Here is a 17,317-nt window from a genome sequence, read left to right as displayed (position 1 = left end):
AAATCACAAAGGTGCTTCAGATTCAGGACAAATAGTAGCAGAAGGTGCCAAAAGCACAATGTGACTTAAAGAGCACAACAGCTGCATGTGGAAATACTAAATAGGCAATGTTTTCTGGGCTGAATTCCTGTATGTTTGAGGTACAGTGCAAGAAGAAAACCAGCAGAATTCCCCCATCATCTCTTTTTATTCCTACCTTCACTGTTCAGGAATTACATACCCCTCTATAAACAAGCATTTCATAAAATACACAAACAGAAAGGAACCATACATTTCTTATTATCTGCCTTAAAGAGGAAACCAAAGGGTGATGCAACATCTTTCCTCAAGAAAAAGACAAATGGAGTGACATGGTAAACATTCCTGGAACCCTGATTAACTTTTTTTTTTTTTTGGCCTTCTAACATGCAAGAGTTACCAGGACTGAGGACAGAACAAAGAGAAACATTACAGCCATGGAGACAGGTTGAGGGCCACTCCTCCCCATCTTCTGCTGTCAAATTCCACCCATGAAAAATACCAACAGTGCAGCTGTACTTGGTAGCTCTTTGCAACACAGTAAGCCCACTTACAGGTGGCCAAGTCTCTCCTGCTCCCTTTTGGGAATCACACAAAGTTGCCCCATGATTCAGGCAAAACATAAAGCTCAGGTTTTGATAAGAAAAAAGCCCAGGGCTCCAGTTGGCTTAGGCACAAAAAAAAATTCCTAAAGAAGTTCTCAAATGACAGTGAGCTTGAGGAAAACAAAGTCATGTTTGGAAAAGGCCACAACTGCGAATCATATCTGCCATGGGCATAGAAGTTTAGTGACAAGACCAGTACAAAAAAAGCATTACACAAATAGAGTCAACCTGAGCATATGGCAGTCAATCACAAATGTGGCACTAAGAGGCATTGCCTCAAGTGACAAGCATCTACAGATTCAATGCAAGCATGCATCATCTAGAAGAATTAATTCTTACCTTTTCATTCTACACACAGCAGGATTCCAAACAGACAAGAGACAAAACAGATGAAGCAGGCATTAGGGAGAGATCCATGTAATACCATTCACAGCATAAACAACTAGAAGGGAGAACTAGAAAAGAATGTACCTAGTACCTAAATTTTGTGGACCCAGCTCTTCTCTCTTTTCCCATCACTATCATAACTGAGCAATTAGAAGGCAGTTAGAAGCTACCTTCAAGATGACCCTAGTCCCACCTCCAGTCCTGCTTTGACATATGCAATCAGGGCAAGGGAAGATGCATGCCAAAACGCTAAGATGCATCAATATGTACTGTTTGAGATCCCTAACGATACAGACAAGCCAAGGAAGAAGAATAAACTGGGCATGCAAATAAATAAGCACCTTTAAGACTTTTCAGAGGAGCAAACAGCCAGTTCTGTTGTACCAGCTTTGTTAAATTTCTCCTTCTTTGACCAAGAAGTCAGAATGACAATGCAATTTTCAGAAATTTTGATACAGCAATAATACTGCACAGCAAACTACAGCAAACAACACAAGGAAGCTCAGGGGTGGGGAGGAGAAGCAAACACTCCTAACCAAAGGAGGAAGAGTGACACTGATTATCAAAACCCTTACGTTAGATTGATAAATGATGCAATATAGCATGCACCACAGGTGAGTTACCTACACAACTAGAACTTTCAGTAGTATTTTTGACCTGAGTTTATAAAATTGCATGCCTGTGGTTAAGGTATTCAGGTGTCAGCACAAGCCTCAGTTTTTTATCTTTGCCTCTTTATGTTTAATACATGTGTGATGCCAATGTCACTATGCAATTAGCTACAAAGAGTGGAAAAAAAACTAAGGGAACATAGAGGACATTTTAAATCTAACTTTAGGATGAGCATCATACTGCATAGTCTTAAGACTGATGTTTTGTAACTTACCCAACTTACTGAAGGGGATTAGGACTAGATACACACAAAATAGCTAAATTTAATTATTTTTATTTTTTTTTAATTCTGATAACAAGCAGACTTCTTCAACCCAAAGAGTTGCAAGAATTTCATTAAAAGACATGCACACTAGGGAGACTAAGAGAACACATTGGCAAAAATGAAACAAAACAAACACCCCCACCCCCAAAAAAAAAATCCTCAACACACCACAAACAAATCCATAAATATTGACTTTACAGTATTATCAGTTCACAATTACCTTTCTAAAGTGTGCAAGCATGTCTGGGCTTCTCTCACACATCTCTGTGAGGAGGACAACTGATGTGTGAAGAACACCTAAAGGTGAAGGGGGGGGAAAAAAGAAAAAAGTATCTCCATTTAAGATAATTTCATTGGCTCCAGATATATTTCAAAGATCATAAGGAAACAACAGGAAATCACAAAAAAAAAAAAATTCTTGAATCCAATGTATCCATATTTGGGCTTGCCACTGTGCCAAATGGAAAGCAGATACCAACATGCCAGTGTCTTAAAGCTGCAGGTAAAAGCCAAATGAAAAGAGGAGTGGAACTTTGTCTGCAGAAACCTGAATGCTAAATATACAGTCATATGGTCAGACATAGTTTGACTAGATGATCTTTAAGGTCCCTTCCAACCCTAACCCTTCTATGATTCTATATAAACACAGAAGACTACAAGGACATGTTAATTAGAAACATAAAATGGTTAGGGTTAGAAAGGACCTTAAGATCATCTAGTTCCAAACCCCCTGCCTCACATTAGAGGATTCCTCACACTAAGCCATGTCACCCAAGGCTCTGTACAACCCGGCCTTGAACACCGCCAGGGATGGAGCATTTACCACATCTTCGGGCAACCTGTTCCAATGCCCACCACCTTTATAGTAAAGAACTTCGTCCTTATATCTAACCTGAACTTCCCCTGTTTAAGTTTGAACCCATAACCCCTTGTCATATCAGCACAGCCCCCGATGAAGAGTCCCTCCCCAGCATCCTTGTAGGCCCCCTTCAGATACTGGAAGGCTGCTAGGAGGTCTCTATGCAGCCTTCTCTTCTCCAGGCTGAACAGCTCCAACTTTCTCAGCCTGTCTTCATAAGGGAGGTGCTCCAGCGCCCTGATCATCCTTGTGGCCCTTCTCTGGACTTGTTCCAACAGTTCCATGTCCTTCTTCTGTTGAGGACACCAGAACTGGACACAGTACTCCGAGTGAGGTCTCATGAGAGCAGAGGGGCAGGATCACCTCCTTTGACCTGCTTGTCATGTTCCTTTTGATGCTGCCCAGGATACGGTTGGCTTTCTGGGCTGAGAGCACACACTGAAGCTGGCTTATGTTCATTTTCTCATCAACCAACACCCCCAAGTCCTTCTCCACAGGGCTGCTCTGAATCTCTTCTCTGACCAACCTGTACCTGTTCCTGGGATTGCTCCAATCCAGGTGTAGGACCTTGCACTTTGTATTGTTGAACTTCATGAGGTTGGCATTGGCCACCTCTCAAGCATGTCAAGGTCCCTCTGAACAGCATCCCTTCCCTCCAGCATATCAATTGAACCACACAGCTTGGTGTCATCGGCAAACTTGCTGAGGGCACGCTCAATCCCACTGTCCATGTGACCAACACCGATGTTGAACAAGACCGGTCCCAACACTGATCCCTGAGGGACACCATGCGTTACTGGTCTCCAGCTGGACACTGAGCCATTGACCTCTCTGTGTGCAGCCATCCAGCCAATTTTTTATCCACTGAGTGGTCCATCCATCAAGTTTATGTCTTTCCAGTTTAGAGACACGGATGTCATGCAGGACAGTGTTGAACGCTTTGCACAAATCCTGACAGATGATGTCAACTGCTTTGCTACTGTCCATCAGTTCCATAGCCCCATCATAGAAGGCCACCAAACTGGTGTGGCAGGATTTCCCCTTAGTGAAGCCATGCTGGCTGTCACCAAGCACCTCATTGTTTTTCATGTGCCTTAGCATGCCTTCCAGGAGAATCTGCTCCATGATCCTGCCAGGCACAGAGGTGAGACTGACTGGTCTGTAGTTTCCCAAGTCTTCCATTTTCCCCTTTTTGAAAATAAGTTTTATATTTCTCTTTTTCCAGTCATTGGGAACTTCACCTGACTGCCATGATTTTTCAAATATGATGGACAGTGGCTTAGCAACTTCATTTGCCAGCATACAATTGTGTTGTATGTGTTGAGCTTCTGACTCAGAAAGATACCAGAAGCTTGCTTAGTAAGCAACATTTTCTACAGAGATAACAACATTTATATTCCGCAAGTTATGCAGCTTTCCAACCTATTACAGGTCCTATTAAAAAATCCGTTTTGAAGTACATAAGTATCTACCTATAAAGCTTATGTCACAGCTTTCTTCACACTGACACTGTTTACTTATCACAAAGACCTCCCAAAAGTCTGCTGAAAGGGTTTCATATATATTATGTTTCGGAGAAAGCTCAACACAAAGCCCATGGCTAAAACCACTGGAAAGGAGATGCTGATTTTTAAGGATGAGGAAAGCAGAAAGGATGATCCAGGTCTTGAATGCAGGTGAACCTAGACTCAATTCTCTGCTTGCCCAAGGCTTGAAGAAGAGCATTCCCATCTTTAAAGGGGGAACAGAAGGAACAGAACAGCTTTAAGCTTTTCAGAGTTGCATAAGACAGAGGACCTCATGCTACCACAAGATGAATCACGTAGGCATCACTTACTGACAAAGAGTCTTACAGACACTGCCTATTTGAAGTAGTGCCTGGTCTAAATGTTCTGATCATCATGTTTTAAACCAAGGTAAACTACCTGCACCACACAAGTCACATTCCACATGCAAACTATCCTGTACCTCAAAGGTTTAGAAGACATTGGGGGGGGGGGGGGGGGGGAGAGAAGAGAGAAAAAAAAACAAAAAACAATAGCTTCTCAGAAAGCTACTGTGGCACATTAGCACTGTTGGCATTTACAACTACCCTGTCTTGAGACAGAACTTCTCCCTGTAGTGGGTTTTCAGCACTGCAAACATCTACTGTACACCCAACTACTTTTTTTAAGGCACATGCTCATTGCATATGTGCCACAGGAGTAAGACTTTGGGACTTTGGGAAGTGAGAATTAGGCTTGATACAAATTAGTCAAGGTGTTAATATTAGAATTTCTCTTTAATATTAGAATTTATCTTTAAATAATCTTCTAGAAACACTTATACAAGAAAATGCATTAAAACAGAATAAACTCACAAAGGAACACTGAAGTGAGAATCTATTTTCTGATGTAGTTCTGATGGAAAACAGCATCAAAGAAAGACTCTTTCTTGACAGTGACAAAGGTATCTCAGTCCTGGGAATGCCTGCTAAAATGATGTCAAAGAATCCAACTGTCCTATGCTAACAGAACATAGATAAAAACACCCCAATCCTAAAAAGTGCACTTTAAAGTCACTTTAGGGAGAGAATTTGATTTAAAAGAAAATAAATAAATAAAAAAAAACAAATAAAAATCACAAACTTTCCCATTCCACCTACTCTGAAGTTTATCAAAAAATATTTGAGTGAAAAAGTTCCTTTTGTCACTTATGCCACGTAAAAGTCCTGCTGACTAGTAGTCATACACATCCTTTCCTTCTGAATGATATTTGCTTTCACTGCACAGAAATGGGAAGAAACAAATCATACAAATACACCTCAAAAGTTCCTTCCAAAGACTTAGGTAGCAAGCGCGCCATTCCATAAAGAATGGCATAGCCTGGCTAATGTATTAGCCAGGTATATATAAGCTCAGGTATTACCATGGTTCTTCTCATTCAGCAAGTTTTTGGTGGCTGGCAGGAACATCTCCATGAGTTCAGGAACCTTTCTAATAACATGAACAGCACACAATGCTGCCTGTATAGGAAAAATAGCTCTATTAGTACATACTGTAATGACAATGATACATGCTTTGAGAACATCTAGCACAGTGGGATCTATCACAAATTTCATGATACACAAAGTCCTGGAAAGTTTATGGTACATTTTCCCATCTCTCTACCACAAGAGATACTAAAGAGCATCACAGAGTTCAGTAAAACTGCCATGAGTGAGGGAGGGAAGGCACGGAGCTACAAAGCAATACTCTCACTAGCAATGTCTCATTTTTACATTATTCACTTCAGAAGTGATATCAACTGCAAAGCAGCTCTGCCTTTTAAGGTTACTTCAGTCTCTCTTCCTGTTGCTAGGGAGGGCGTAATGCATTGGAAGCAACCAATTAAATTTATATCAAATTATAGCTCATTTTCTTTCCCTTGAATATCATCTCCTTCCCCACAAAATAACTACAACTTCCTCCTGCAAGTGATGTGACATGTGAAAAACAAAGTATGCTGCAAAAAAATGTGCCTACTTCTTCTAGGGTACAGAAACAACAGGAGTCATTGTGCTTTGCTGCTGCTTGAGGGTCAAGTGCACTGAGGTCCTAGCACTGCTTTCCCTCCAATCTCTCTCTAGATCCAGCAGTATCACAGTATGCTAGAGATTGGAAGGGACCTCAAAAGATCATCTAGTCCAATCCCTCTGCCGGAGCAGGAACACCTAGATAAGGTTACACAGGAATGTGTCCAGGCGGGTTTTGAATGTCTCCAGGGAAGGAGACTCCACAACCTCCCTGGGCAGCCTGTTCCAGTGTTCTGTCACCCTCACTGTGAAGAAGTTTCTTCTCAAGTTTAAGTGGAACCTCTTGTGTTCCAGTTTGTACCCATTACCCCTTGTCCTATCATTGTTTGCCACTGAGTAGAGCCTGGCTTCATCCTCGTGACACTCCCCCTTTATATATTTATAGACACTTATAAGGTCACCCCTCAGTCTCCTCTTCTCCAAACTATAGAGACCCAGCTCCCTCAGTCTTTCCTCATAAGGGAGATGCTCCACTCCCTTAATCATCTTAGTTGCCCTGCGCTGGACTCTCTCCAGCAGGTCCCTGTCCTTCTTGAACTGAGGGGCCCAGAACTGGAAACAATATTCCAGATGGGGTCTCACCAGGGCAGAGTAGAGGGGAAGGAGGACCTCTCTCGACCTACTAACCACCCCCCTTCTAATACACCCCAGGATGCCATTGGCCTTCTTGGCCACAAGGGCACAGTGTTGGCTCATGGTCATCCTGTCGTCCACTAGGACCCCCAGGTCCCTCTCCCCTACACTGCTCTCTAACAGGTCGTTCCCCAACCTATACTGGAACCTGGGGTTGTTCCTGCCCAGATGCAGGACTCTACACTTTCCCTTGTTATATTTCATCAAGTTATTCCCTGCCCAACTCTCCAGCCTGTCCAGGTCTCGCTGGATGGCAGCACAGCCTTCTGGCATGTCAGCCACTCCTCCCAGCTTAGTGTCATCAGCAAACTTGCTGACAGTACACACAATTCCCTCATCTAAATCGTTGATGAATATATTAAATAATACTGGTCCCAGTACTGACCCTTGAAGCACTCCACTAGATACAGGCCTCCAACTAGACTCCGCCCCATAGACTACAACTCTGGCTTCTCTCCTTCAGCCAGTTCACAGTCCACCTCACTACCTGATCATCCAGACCACACTTCCTCAATTTAGTTGTGAGGATGCTGTGGGAGACTGTCAAATGCTTTGCTGAAGTCAAGGTAGACCACATCCACCGCTCTGCCATCATCCATCCACCATGTTATTTCCTCATAAAAGGCTAAGAGATTGGTAAAGCATGATTTCCCCTTGGTGAAGCCATGTTGACTGCCCCTCATAACCCTCTTATCCTTGATATGCCTTAAGATGGCACCAAGGATAAGGTGTTCCATCACTTTCCCAGGGATGGAGGTGAGGCTGACCAGTCTATAGTTACCCGGGTCCTCCTTCTTGCCCTTTTTGAAGACTGGAGTGACATTTGCTTTCCTCCAGTCCTCAGGCACCTCTCCCGTTTCCCAAGACTTGGTAAAGATGATGGAGAGTGGTCTAGCAATGACTTCCGCCAGTTCCCTCAGCACCCGCGGGTGCATCCCATCTGGACCCATGGATTTATGGATGTCCAGATTGCTCAACTGGTCTCTAACCCATTCCTCATCGACTAAAGCAAACCGCTCCGTTGACCTGACTTCATCTGAGGTCTCAGGGGTAAAGGACTCTTCAGGACTGCCTGCAGCAGAGTAGACAGAGACAAGGCATTCAGTAACTCTGCCATCTCTGTATCTTCTGTCACCAGGGCACCCATCCCGTTCATCAGTGGGCCTACATTGCCTCTGGTGTTAGTTTTGTCTGCCATGTATTTGAAAAAGCTCTTTCTGCTGTCCTTGACCCCTCTTGCCAGATTTAATTCTAAGGATGCCTTAGTCATCCTAGCTGCCTTCCTACATCCTCTAGCAGCAGCAGCAGTAGACAAAGAAGTAACATGCATGCAGCTTTTCTTAAATCGTACTGATCCTCACCCTCCCCAAAACTGAACAATTAAATTTAAAAGAACAAGGGTGATTATGCTTTGCAGATGCTATGGCACACTTGCTATGGAAACAAGACAACTTGCAATCATTTGCCTGTTTCAAGCCCTTAACCTTTCTCTCTCACATACTACTGGTAGAGACTATCCAAACAGAAACAACTGCCTCTCCTGTTGGAGGCTTGTCTTTTAGAGACTTACGCATGTTCCTGCTATATATAGACAAGGAGCTTTGACCTCTGTCTTGCACACTGGGAAAATAGTCAGTGTGATCAAAGCCATCTAGTATTCCAGATATTCACAAGGCATCCAATCAACCTTGAGTTTAACCCATAACAAAGTATTTAAAAGTTCCCTGATGTACCTTCTTCCTAAGATAGGAGTTGGACGTTTTGAGGAGCTTTTCCACCTCTCCTGCAAGGTCTCTGCACATTTCTGAGGAGCCCATGCAGCCAAGAGTGCAGAGTGCCAGACCCTGTACATACTGCGTGCTGTGATTAAGGTCACTGTAAAAGGAAAAAGAAATAAAAAAAAGCCAATGAGCATGCACAGAGAACCTGAACACACAGGAAAAGGCATCTGTATCTGCAGTCATCTAACTGGCTGCACACCTTGCCTAGAACTCTCCAGATTCTCAGTTATGTTGGAGCATGACTTAGGAGTAATAGCGACTTTGAGTGCATGTATCACAGGGTTTGCTACCACTTCTACTTGGAAACCCCAGTTATAAAGATACTTGGTTAAAACCATCAGGCGGGTATCTAGGGACTGAGCTGAGAAGAAGAAAGACCACACAATTCTATTAAAACTTCTAAAGACAAAATGCTGTATTTTGGAACTTGCATGCAAAAAGGAACCTACCATGAAGTACAGTCCTGCAGTGACCCTGCAGGTTGTCCCAGTTTAAACATGTTCTAGGACAGACTTTACCTTCTGCATTTACAAACCTAACAGTGTACAAAATCTATGTAAAAATATCCTGTCATGAGTAAAGAAACAAAATCCACCACTCACACACCTTGAAAATAATCCATGCAGGAACCTTTCTTAGCAATCCTAACCATTCCTATGCTTAAGGAAGCTGCAAAAAGTAGTCAATGAGAAGTTAAACCACCTAACAGTAGATGCTATTCATGAGGCCAGCTACCAATGTCACACTAAGTGCCAGACAATACAGCTTCCACATGGCAATCCCAACAGCCTTTAAAACCAATTTCTACACTACATTTCCATCTGACTATTCGGTATTTGTGTTGCCACAGTATCCAGGATCAGTGCTGAAGAAAGTAAGAAGTATGGTTCCTGGTTTGGAAGAAGCTGGGGAAATGAGTGCTATGCAACCAAATGCTCACAGCATGCAGAAAAGCCAGACAGTATTCTGGTTGTAACACCAAGCAGTTATGACAACATGCAGACAAAAGAACAGGTAGCACAAGCCACTAAATGGGGGTTTTGTTTCCTTCCTTTAATAGATTTTTGGCAGCTATATAAAACTGTGTATATAGCAAGTATGTGCTTCACAAGGGTGTTTGCTTTTTTCTACCAAAAATCTAGGTTGCGATCTAAATAATGAAAGAAAATGCCATAAATCAAATAACTTAATGTCTAGATAAAAGTAAGAGAAAGGAGTAGGTACAGAAGCCAAAGGAGAAAGCAATAAACAATCCACTGAGGTGGTGGGAAGCTGTCCACCCATTTTGCTCAGCTTCAGTCTGACCCATTTCCAGTTCGAACTCTCTACATCCTTACCACACAAATTCATTTTCACAAAAATAATCAAAAGAAGTGTTAACCTAGCAGCCTGCTTCTAATAGAAGAACCTCACGGGTAGGACACTTCAATGAAAAATCTTTAGCCAAATGAGTCTTCTCTCCTGGACACTAGGTGCAAAGTTAGCAGATCCTCGGGCCTGCAGTTTTCTCAAGTTTTTTTTTACAAGCACTTTGAGGCCACAGTCCAACTGAAGATCAAAACTTCACTTGCTAATACCTGTAAGGCTTATGCTTTAAAAGTAAATAATAAAAACAGACACACCACACCCAACCAATCAAGCCTCCAGTTAAATCAACTAGAATCCACTTATTCCACTCTTACTTCCATCCATCTTGAAAAGGAATGTTATTGGAAATGCACTAATCAGCTACTAAACTATAACGTAAAACAGTCCCAGTTAAACAGCATTCTGCCAAGAGAAAGAAAAAAAAAAGTTAGTTATGTAGCATCCTCTCATCTGATTTTAGCACGATGCCAAGCAGATGGCAAATCCCAAGTTGCCACCTTGCTTCCAAAGAAAACTATTCATCAAGACCATTAGGCCAACCTTAAAAAGAAAGCAGGATAAATTGCCTTGATCCCGAAAGTCAGACAACTCTTCAGAGCTCATCATCAGAAGCCAAGTAAACAAACCCAGGCCAACATGGCTGCAGCAATATATGCGACTATGACATACAATGGCCAGTCCAGCCCACAAAGTTTTAAGTTATAAGAACAACCTGATTCAATCATATTTAGAAGGTGCATGGACCTTTATTGATACTTTACTGCATTACTGCTCACCTGGTTCTCTCTCACTGCAAAGCGGGAGAGAACTAATTTACAGAAACAGAAAAGAGTTCTTTGCGACAATTAGAGGTCTTCTGCACTGGCACAGCAGCTTACTGGGGTCATTTCATTTTCCTAATTTTCTTTATCTTAACATGACCTCCAGAAACACGCACTACCATGCTGCAACAGTAGTTCCATGAAGTGTTGTTTGCCACATACACCTCTTCAGGACCAATGCAATTCTATACTCTCTTCCCTCAAAGGAAGCTAAACATCCTATCATCCAATACAGTACAATACTAGAACGGTCTTGTATGGTCAACAGCATGCAACAAAACAAAGATACCAGTTTTCTAAAACAGAAGAGGGGAAAAAAAAGAAACAAAACCACAAACCACCAAACCCAAAAACAAAGCAGTCAAAATATCATTTCAAATCCTGAAACCTCAAAGCATGTGCTGATGGACAGCTAGCACCCTTACTTCTTGATGCAATTGGTCATAAGAAGATGGACATCCTGTCTCTCATCCAGCAGCAACATGGCACCTAAATACCCAATGCGCTTGTCTGTGAATTTCTGAGAGGCAATGAGCTTGAGGCACTCCAACTGGAAAACAAACAAACAAAAAAACAAGTGAGACAAGGAGGCATAAAATGAAATATAAACCTTAGTAAATAAGCATAATCAGTTCTACATAACGTTAAGTTTGATGGCTTTGTAACAGTAGCAATGGAAAATAACTGAGGTACATGTTTCACAGAAAAAAAAATAGAGTGCAGCTAGAGAACATAATGAGAATCCTTGTATAAGATAAACCATTGTAGATGGCATAGTTTTAGGTCCTTAAGACCTAAGTACAAAAACAAGCGTAAGAAAAACAGGATAGAAAAACAGGACGTGTAGATAAAGAGTAGCTGAAATTAACAGGTGTCCAGGATGGGCTGCAGCTAAACTAACTGATAAGTAGAAGGACAAGATAATTATGTCTGCAGTGTTACCAAACCAATTAAGCTGGTGTAAGCATTATCTACAGCACATTCTTCAAAGACTGCCAGAAGTGATGAAGACTGTTGGAAGAAGTAAACAACCCCCAAAGACCACCACCACATTTTTGTATGCATGCAGGGAAACTTTCTAGAAGAATGATGTAATACATAAGTGGCCTCATGAATATGCATGTATGTACCTAACGAATATGCATGCTTAGTGACTATATAAGGATGGTTTGTTTAGCAATTCGGAGAGACACACTAGGAGGACCTATCTCCTGTGTCTCCTGGCACTGCATTAAAGAATACCTGCTTGTCAACTTAAAGTTTGTTGGCAAGTTCCTGGATATTTCTCCAAATCACAACCAATCAAAAAAAAGCAAACAAAAACCCACACACACAAACAAAAAGAAAAAAAAAAACAAAACCACAAAAAAAAACCAAAACAAAACAACAAAAAAAGGCCCAAAACACACACACAAAAACTACCAGAAAGACAGAATTAGCTTAAACTACTTCTTAGCTAGAGGAGAAACAGTTTGAATTTTCATGTGTATTCATTTAGGACTCAATGCATTTTTAAAGTATATTTTATTCCCATTTTGGTGACATGGAAAGCAAAGAAAGGTTAAACAACCTGCCCAAAGCTCTCAGCAAGCCATCAGGAAAGTCATTAACAGCTCCTCCATCCTGAAGTAGCCAGACACTGTTGGTCTTCCATGATTGACCTCAGATATACCAGATATGTGGGTTTATGTCCAATCATGTCCCCGGTTCAGCAGTAGCAGTCATTTTTTCTCCTTCTTAGTAGCTGGTGCAGCACTATGTTTTTGACTTTCAGCCTGGGAACAGCACTGATAACACCGATGGCTTTAGTTACTGCTGAAATGTTTAGTGTGACCAAGGACTTTCTGAGCCTCATGCTCTGCCAGGGAGGAGAGGAAGCCAGGAGGAAGCAAAGACAGGACACCTGACCCAAACTAGCCAAAGAGGTATTCCATACCACAGCACATCATGCCCAGGATGTAAACTGAGACATACCCAGAAGGGCTAGATCACTGCTTGGTTGGGCCGGGTATCAGTCGGCAGGTGGTATTGTATTCTCTGCCTTGTTATTTCCCTTATCATTATTATTATTATTGGTAGCAGTAGTGGTTTGTGTTATACCTTAGTTACTGGACTGCTCTTATCTCAACCTGTAGGAGTTACAGTCTTTCGATTCTCCTCCCCATCCCTCTGGGAGTGGAGGGAGGAAAAGGGGGGGAGTGAGCGAAGACTTCGTGCCTGATTTACACCTGAGCTTAAACCACAACAAATCAGAAAAGTAAAAGATAACTTTGATATAAAACAAGAGATCCATCATTAAAAACAAAATAGTAAAGATCTGAAAATCTAGATTATATGTCATATTTGATATGCACTGGAAACTTCTGAACCAGGCTTAAATGGTATATACCTACCAGAGAGAGGATCATGCTAAGTTGTCCTAACAAGGGCATGTAGTGATAGGACAAGGGATAACAGCTTTAAGGGGTAGAAAGAGGGTAGATTTAGATGAGATCTTAGGAAGTTGTTCCCTGTGAGGGTGATGAGGCCCTAGCATGGGCTGCCCAGAGCAGCTGTGGCTGCCCCATCCCTGGCAGTGTTCAAGGCCAGGCCAGATGGAATTTGGAGCAACCTGGTCTAGTGGAAGGTGTCCTTGCCCATAGCAGGGGGTTGGAACTGGATGAGCTTTAAGGTCCCTTCCAACCCAAACCATTCTGTGATTCTATGATTCTAAAACTAGTTTTTGTTTGCTAGGATCTGTAACTAACTTGCTAGCTAGGCAAAACAGGATACAGAGATAGCTAAGTTTTTGTGTTGCCCTGTAATGTCTAGCTGAGCCCCTAAAGTCTGACTAAAACCATATGCACTGTAGCCACTAAAAGCTTCCCTTTAACAATGTAGAAACATCAACTGTGTTTAATAGCATGAAGGAGATCCCCAAGATAAATTAATCAGCTGAGTGCAAGTGGTAACTATGTGTCTTAATTGGTAACCCATTTTTAAACTTAACACTTTCTACCTGCAAAAAGACATCAACCACAGTACTACACACTCAAATATTTTTCTCTAACAGATAACAGAGTATAATCAATATCTACTTTCCAGGCGGGAAATCATCCTGATCATCCTCGTGGCCCTTCTCTGGACTTGTTCCAACAGTTCCATGTCCTTTTTATGTTGAGGACACCAGAACTGCACACAATACTCCAGGGGAGGTCTCACAAGAGCAGAGTAGAGGGGCAGGATCACCTCCTTCAACCTGCTGGTCATGCCCCTCTTGATGCAGCCCAGGATAAGGTTGGCTTTCTGGGCTGCAAGTGCACACTGCCTGCTCATGTTCATTTTCTCATCAACCAACACCCCCAAGTCCTTCTCCACAGGGCTGCTCTGAATTTCTTCTCTGACCAACCTGTAGCTGTGCCTGGGAATGCTCCGACCCAGGTGTAGGACCTTGCACTTGGCATGGTTAAACCTCATGAGTTGGCATCAGCCCACCTCACAAGCGTGTCAAGGTCCCTCTGGATGGCATTCCTACCCTCCAGGGTATCAACTGAACCACACATCTTGGTGTCATCGGCAAACTTGCTGAGGGCGCACTCAATCCCACTGTCCATGTCAGCGACGAAGATGTTAAACAAGACCGGTCGCAACACCCATCCCTGAGGGACACCACTCGTTACTGGTCTCCAGCTGGACACTGAGCCACTGACCACAACTCTTTGCATGCGGCCATCTAGCCAGTTCTTTATCCACTGAGTGGCCCATCCATCAAATTCATGTCGCTCCAATTTAGAGACAAAGATGTTGTGTGGGACAGTGTCAAATCCTTTACAAAAGTCCAGGTAGATAACATCAACTGCTCTACCCCTGTCCATCAGTTCTGTAGTCCCATCATAGAAGGCCACCAAATTGGTCAGGCAGTATTTCCCCTTAGTGAAGCCATGCTGGCTGTCACCAAGCACTTTGTTGGTCTGTAATTCCCTGGGTCATCCATTTTCCCCTTCTTGAAAATGGGGGTTATATTACCCTTTTTCCAGTCATCAGGAACTTCACCTGACTGCCATGATTTCTCAAATATGATGGCCAGCGGCTTCCCAACTTCATTCACCAGCTCCTTCAGGACCCGCGGATGGATCTCACCAGGACCCATGGACTTGTGCACATTCAGATTTTTAAGATGGTCTCGAACCAGTTCCTCTCCTACAGTGGGTGCAAGGTCTTCATTCTCACAGTCCCTGCATTTGCCTTCCAAGACTTGGGTGATTCTGTCAGAGCCTTTGGCAGTGAAGATCAAGGCAAAGAAGTCATTCAGAACCTCAGCCTTCTCCAAATCCTGTGTAGCCAGTTCTCCTGAGAGCTTCCTGAGGGGGCCTACATTCTCCCTAGTCTGTTTTTTATTTGCTACATACCTGTAGAATCCCTTCCTGTTATCTTTAATACCTCTAGCTAAGTTTAATTCTAACTGGGCCTTTGCTTTCCTAACCTGGTCCCTAGCTTCCCGGACAACATCCCTGTACTCTTCCCATGCCACCTGTCCTTGCTTCCACTTATTATAAGCCTCTTTTTTCATTTGAATTTTCCTCAGGAGCTCCTTATCCATCCAAGGAGGTCTCCTGGCTCTCCTGCTGCACTTCCTTCTGGTTGGGATGCAACACTCCTGAGCTTGCAGCAGGTGATCCTTGAATATCAACCAACAGTCTTGGGCCCCTCTGTCCTCTAGAGCTTTATCTCATTGAACCTTACTAAGCAGGTTCCTGAAGAGGCCAAAGTCTGCTCTTTTGAAGTCCAGGGCAGTGAGCTTGATGCACGCTCTTCTCACTGTCCTGAGGATCTCAAATTCGAGCATCTCATGATCTCTGCATCCAAGGCTGCCCTGGAGAGTCACATTTCCAACAAGACCTTCCCTGTTGGTGAGCACGAGGTCAAGCATGGCACCTCTCCTTGTCAGCTCCTCTATTACTTGCAGAAGGAAGTTGTCTTCTACACAATCGAGGAACCTCCTGGATTGCTTGTGTCGGGCCGTACCGTCCTTCCAACAGATGTCAGGGTGGTTGAAGTCACCCATGAGAACAAGGGCCTGCGAGCGTGAGACTTTTCCTATCCATCTATGGAGTTCTTCATCCGCAGGTTCTCCTTGATCAGGCGGTCTGTAACAGATCCCCTCAGTAATGTCTCCCATAGCTATATTCCCTTTAACCCTGACCCACAAACTCTCTGTGGACTGCTCACCTGTCCCCAGACAGAGTTCCATACTCTCCAGCCTATCCCTAACATAAAGGGCAACTCCCCCTCCCTGCCTGCCAGGCCTGTCTTTTCTAAAGAGCCTGTAACCTTCCATTCCAACACTCCAGACACAGGAGCCATCCCACCATGTTTCTGCGATGCCTATTACATCATACCCCCGTAGATGTACACACATCTCTAATTCCTCTTGTTTGTTCCCCATGCTACAGGCATTTAGAATCATAGAATCATAGAATCGTTACAGTTGGAAAGGACCTTAAGATCACCTAGTTCCAACCCCCTGTCATGGCCAGGGACACCTAATGCTAAATCATATCACCCAAGGCCTCGTCCGACCTGGCCTTGAACACTGCCTGGGATGAAGCATTCACAACCTCCCTGGGCAACACATTCCAGTGCCTCACCACCCTAACAGGAAAGAATTTCCTTCTTATATCCAACCTAAACTTCCCCTGTTTAAGTTTTAACCCCTTACCCCTTGTCCTGTCACTACAGTCTCTAATGAAGAGTCCCTCGCCAGCATCCCTATAGGCCTCCTTCAGATACTGGAAGGTTGCTATGAGGTCTCCACGCAGCCTTCTCTTCTCCAGGCTGAACAGCTCCAACTTCCTCAGCCTGTCTTCATACGGGAGGTGCTCCAGTCCCCTGATCATCCTCGTGGCCCTTCTCTGGACTTGTTCCAACAGTTCCATGTCCTTTTTATGTTGAGGACACCAGAACTGCACACAATACACCAGGTGAGGTCTCACAAGAGCAGAGTAGAGGGGCAGGATCACCTCTTCCCACCTGCTGGTCACGCTCCTTTTAATGCAGCCCAGGATACGGTTGGCTTTATGGGCTGCAAGCGCACACTGCCTGCTCATGTTCATTTTCTCATCGACCAACACCCCCAAGTCCTTCTCCACAGGGCTCCTCTAAATCTCTTCTCTGACCAACCTGTAGCTGTGCCTGGGATTGCTCCGACCCAGGTGTAGGACCTTGCACTTGGCATGGTTAAACCTCATAAGGCTCTCATCAGCCCACCTCACAAGCGTGCCAAGGTCTCTCTGGATGGCATCCCTTCCCTCCAGCGTATCAACCGAACCACACAGGTTGGTGTCATCGGCAAACTTGCTGAGGGCACACTCAATCC

General features: G+C 43.6%; 1 protein-coding gene across 4 annotated transcripts in view; it reads right to left on the bottom strand.

Annotated features, from left to right (window-relative positions):
- The window catches only part of LOC133283326 (AP-1 complex subunit gamma-1-like), a 101,713-nt gene that overhangs the window by 52,296 nt on the left and 32,100 nt on the right, over window positions 1-17,317 (bottom strand). For all 4 annotated transcript variants that reach the window (XM_061480013.1, XM_061480015.1, XM_061480016.1 and 1 more), the window contains exons 3-6: window positions 11,388-11,512; window positions 8,726-8,867; window positions 5,714-5,810; window positions 2,168-2,244 (exon numbers count right to left, since the gene is read on the bottom strand). In XM_061480013.1, the coding sequence (XP_061335997.1) occupies window positions 2,168-2,244; window positions 5,714-5,810; window positions 8,726-8,867; window positions 11,388-11,512 (441 nt within the window). The remainder of the gene's footprint in view (window positions 1-2,167; window positions 2,245-5,713; window positions 5,811-8,725; window positions 8,868-11,387; window positions 11,513-17,317) is intronic.

This window comes from Pezoporus flaviventris, unplaced genomic scaffold (assembly GCF_033815535.1).
Source record: "Pezoporus flaviventris isolate CSIRO_AGI_PZ_B2104156 unplaced genomic scaffold, CSIRO_AGI_Pfla_v1 ptg000164l, whole genome shotgun sequence".
Classification (NCBI taxonomy): domain Eukaryota; kingdom Metazoa; phylum Chordata; class Aves; order Psittaciformes; family Psittacidae; genus Pezoporus; species Pezoporus flaviventris.
Note: the sequence above shows the minus strand (reverse complement) of the source record. Positions and strands in the feature narration are given on the sequence as shown.